At 48.1% G+C, this 4,717-nt stretch overlaps 1 protein-coding gene across 1 annotated transcript in view; it reads left to right on the top strand.

Annotated features, from left to right (window-relative positions):
• PIAS3 (protein inhibitor of activated STAT 3) overlaps positions 1 to 4,717 on the top strand; it is a gene marked incomplete at both ends in the record, with an annotated part of 13,648 nt that overhangs the window by 5,154 nt on the left and 3,777 nt on the right. Inside the window, 5 exons of the mRNA XM_010169144.2 lie at positions 614 to 748; positions 1,656 to 1,761; positions 2,326 to 2,399; positions 3,647 to 3,807; positions 4,221 to 4,357. Of these exons, the coding sequence (XP_010167446.2) occupies positions 614 to 748; positions 1,656 to 1,761; positions 2,326 to 2,399; positions 3,647 to 3,807; positions 4,221 to 4,357 (613 nt within the window). The remainder of the gene's footprint in view (positions 1 to 613; positions 749 to 1,655; positions 1,762 to 2,325; positions 2,400 to 3,646; positions 3,808 to 4,220; positions 4,358 to 4,717) is intronic.

The following is a 4,717-nucleotide window of genomic DNA, read 5'->3' on the forward strand; positions in this document are numbered from 1 at the left end:
AGCAGGAAGGCTTTTCTGGTTTCACTTCTGCTTAAACTGTGATGGGTGGCTGCTGAATCAGTCTCAAGCTGCTCAGTCTAACAGAAGGCGATGAAAAAAAGAGCGGTGCAAATCTCTCTGGATCACAGAACAGGCACTCTGGGGCTGAATAATGGGTTTCTAATCAAGTTGGAATGTGGATATGATGAAGCAAAAAGGAGATCAGTGTGAGATTTGTCACAGGGGGTGATTTTTTTATTTTTTAATTTTTTTTTTTTTTTAGCTTTCCAGCCTCATTAAACTGGGTGGGATTTGGTTTTTAATTCAGCACCATTTGTGCACGACACATCCTGACCTGACAATTCCATGTTGGTGGAGAGATTCCAGTGTTGCTCGTCAGCGTAAGGATATTGGAGGGAACCTTCCTTCTCCATTTCTTGACTCTGGGGAATAATAATCACATGCTGCTTTGAGATTTGTAGAGTAATCCTCATACAAGGCGTAGGGTGTGACGTGAAACATCTTGAGGCACAACGTGCCGTGAAGAGGTTGGGTTTGTAGGTTCTTGTACGTGGCCTTACGCCTCGGAGAGAACTTATTTTATGCCAGGTAATCTTTCTTTTTCTCTTTGCAGGGTTATCTCCCACCCACAAAAAATGGTGCAGAGCCCAAACGACCCAGCCGGCCTGTCAACATCACTCCGTTGGCGCGACTTTCGGCAACTGTCCCCAACACGATTGTTGTGAACTGGTCCTCGGAGTTTGGCAGGGTGAGTGAGGTGAAAACCATCTCCTCTTGGCTGCTGTTCCATCACGACCAGTTGTTTGCAGCCTGAGGTCTTTGCAGTAGCGTCGAGCTGTGCAGATCCAGGGGAGCCCTCTCCTTCAGAGCATCATGGAATGGTTTGGGTTGGAAAGGACCTTTATAAAATCATCCAGTCCAACCCCCCTGCAGTGACAGGGACATCTTCAACCAGATCAGGTTGCTCAGAGCCCTGTCCAACCTGACCTGGAATGTCTCCAGGGATGGGGCTTCTACCCCCTCTCTGGGCAACCTGGGCCAGTGTCTCACCACCCTCAGCATCACAAATTTCTTCCTTGGATCCAGTCTGAATCACAGGAGGGTTTGGGCTGGAAGGAACCTTCAAAGCTCATCTAGTCCAACCTCCTGCCATGAGCAGGAACATCTATGGTTGGACTTAATGGTCTTAAAGGTCTTTTCCAACCAAAATGATTCTCTGATTTTCAACCAGATCAGGTTGCTCAGAGCCCCGTCCAACCTGACCTGGAATGTCTCCAGGGATGGGGCTTCTACCACCTCTCTGGGCAACCTGGGCCAGTGTCTCACCACCCTCAGCATCAAAAATTTCTTCCTTGGATCTGCCTAAATCTCCTCTTTTAGTTTAAAACCATCACCCCTTGTCCCATCACTACAGGCCCTGCTAAAAAGTCTGTCCGTGTCTTTCTTATCCCTCTGGAAAGGCCGCACTGGAGTCTCCCTGGAGCTTCTCCTCTCCAGGCTGAGCAGCCCCAACTCTCCCAGCCTGTCCTCCCAGCAGAGCTGTTCCACCCTCAGATCATTGCTGTGGCTCCTCTGGCTCCACTCCAGCAGGTCCATGTCTGTCTTGTCCTGCTGCATTCTCCTAGCTCTGAGCAGTGTCAACTTCTTTTCAACAGAACTACTCTCTGTCTGTGTACCTGGTGAAGCAGCTGACGTCGGTCACGCTGCTGCAGAAGTTAAGAGCCAAGGGCATCCGGAATCCTGACCATTCTCGAGCCTTGAGTAAGTCTCACTTGTGTTACCACACTTGATCTGATCTGTGCTGAGCCTGGGAGGGCAGAGCCAGTCTGAGCGAGCCAGCGAGGGCAAGGCAGGTTGTTGCATCCCTTCTCACAAGCCCACGTGCTTGCTGAGCCCTGTCGGTGAGAATTTCCTGGGTAGTTTTGATGAGATTGTGAAGATGATGGGTTATTTTTCAGTGATGTCATTCAGCAAAGCTCTAAATGAAACCATTGACATGCTGCCCGTCTCTGTTGTCATCCAAAACATTTGTCCTGTGAGCAGCAGTGGGAGCAGAGCTGTGTCCCTAGCAACCAAACCTTTCCCCTGGGCTGTCATTTAAAAGGAAAGTGGTAAAATCTTTAAGGCAGGGATTTTGTGTTGTATATATGGTCTAGCCAGGGTGATTTTTCACCTAATATTAATAATCTCTAGTGCTATAAGCTTTACCTGCCTGTAATTTGGATAATAAGTGTCACGGTGTGAATTATAAATCATGTCTGTACATATTTATATACCTGTAAAAGAAGAATTTGACAGGAGACCTTTTTTCCCCTTTTCTTTCAGTCAAAGAAAAACTAACAGCTGATCCCGACAGCGAGATAGCTACAACCAGCTTACGGGTTTCCCTCATGTGTCCAGTAGGTTTCTATGTTTTTGTTCATTTTTCTTGGCCAGGCCCTTTGCAAACAGCTTCCCCCTGTACCTTACCCTTGCGTAGGAACACATCGGAGCGAGACCAGAGCTCGTGCTGCTGCAGCTCTGCTTGGGTTGAAGAGTTCAGCTTTTGATTCCTAAATAAAAGCAGAAGCGCTTTCTTTCTTGAATATTTCTTGAATATTCAGTATTCCAGAAGCATTTGGCCAAGGCCCTCAGAAATGTGGTCTGAATGTTGGGATTGTCCTGTGCAGGGACAGGAGTTGGACTCCATGATCCTTGTGGGTCCAACTCACAACATTCTATGATTCTATGATTCTATGATTAAAAAAAGAATGGAGATCAGTGGCCCAAACTGCCTAATCATAGAATCATAGAATGGTTTGGATTGGAAGGGACCTTAACGCTCATCCAGTCCCACCCCCCCTGCCAGCAGCAGGGACACCTTCCACTAGACCAGGTTGCTCAAAGCCTCATCCAGCCTGGCCACAAACACTTCCAGGGAGGGGGCATCTACAACTTCCTTGGGCAACCTGTTCCAGTGTCTGACCACCCTCACAGTGAAGAACTTCTTCCTAATATCTCATCTAAACCTCCCCTCTTTCAGCTTAAACCCATTTCCCCTTGTTTTGTCATTAGTTGCCCTTATGAAAAGTCCTTCCCCAGCTTTCTTGTAGCCCCTTCAGGTACTGGGAGGCCGCTACAAGATCTCCCCGGAGCCTTCTCTTCTCCAGGCTGAACAGCCCCAACTCTCTCAGCCTGTCCTTACAGCAGAGCTGCTCCAGCCCTCGCATCATCCTGGTGGCCCTTCTCTGGACTTGTTCTAACTGCTCCATGTCTTTCTTATGTTGGGGGCTCCAGAACTGGACGCAGAACTCCAGGTGGGGCCTTACAAGAGCAGAGCAGAGGGGCAGAATCCTCTCCCTCCACCTGCTGCCCACGCTGCTCTTGATGCTTCTCTAATCAAGAAATGTCTTCTGTTGACCTGATCCTTTGCTTTCACCTTCACTTATTAGCATGTGTTTGAGGTGGAAGTAGGCTTAAAAAAAAAAGAAAGAAAAGGCAAAAATACCCTCAAGAAAGCTTGTTTTCTTAATTTTTCATTGATGTTTAGTTTAACCTCTTGTTAAATGCTGGGCAGGGGAGAAAAGGGAATAACACCGATGGCTTTACTGGGTGTGAGAGGCAGCTTGGCCAAAACCAGCTTCATTTCTTCTTTCTTGTCCCCCAGCTGGGTAAGATGAGGCTGATTGTGCCCTGCCGAGCCATCACCTGCACCCACCTCCAGTGCTTCGACGCGGCGCTCTACCTTCAAATGAATGAGAAGAAACCCACCTGGACTTGTCCTGTGTGTGATAAGAAAGCCCCGTACGACAACCTGATCATCGATGGGTGAGCTGAGCTGGGTCCTTACACCACCTTCAGCCCAGATAATGCTTTTCTTTTTAAGGCTTATCCTCTTAATGCTAGCAGAGATAGACTGAAAATCTGATTTCTCATTCCCTAAACTGCTTTGATGCCAAATCTGGAGAGATTTCTCCCAAAGAACAAGGAGCCTTTGTCAAAATCTTGGCTTCCTTGCTGTGGCAGTCTCTGCAGAGGCAGTAACGAGGGAACCTGCTCACACAGGAGGGTTTGAACAGAGCCCTCCTGTGTACCTTGACTACGTCATCAAACTGAACTTGCAGGTGACACTGGGACAGATTGGAGAGCAGTAATTCCTCCTGCCCCTTTCACCCATCTCCCATCGCTCCGAGGGTGAGTCCTCGTGTTTGCTCTCCTCAGCTTGTGCTCTCACCCAGCAGGTTGTTCATGGAAATCCTCAACTCCTGCACGGACTGTGATGAGATCCAGTTCATGGAGGATGGCTCCTGGTGCCCCATGAAGCCCAAGAAGGAGAACCAGGAGGTGTGCCAGACATCTGCCTTCGGTGGGATCGAGGGTATGGGAGCTACGGTCACCAGCTCTTTTTTTTTTTATGTTTTAGGGTTTTTTTGGCCAAAGTAACCTTTACATTTCCCATTTTTATACATTTTATACATCTGGAGCATTTCAGATCCCATCTGGGAAGCTGATATTTGGGATCAGGCTGAAATTCCAGGAACATGACAGGCACTTAACACATCACTGTGGAGTAAATGCTGGAAAAAGCAAAAAAAAAAAATGCAGGTTCCTCTTGAAACTGCATTAATTAAGGAAAAACTTCTTTCCTGTGAGGGTGTTGGAGCCCTGGGACAGGCTGCCCAGGGAGGGTGTGGAGTCTCCATCTCTGGAGATGTTCCAAACCCACCTGGACACTTTC

Source organism: Antrostomus carolinensis, unplaced genomic scaffold (assembly GCF_000700745.2).
Source record: "Antrostomus carolinensis isolate BGI_N321 unplaced genomic scaffold, ASM70074v2 scaffold36835, whole genome shotgun sequence".
Lineage (NCBI taxonomy): Eukaryota > Metazoa > Chordata > Aves > Caprimulgiformes > Caprimulgidae > Antrostomus > Antrostomus carolinensis.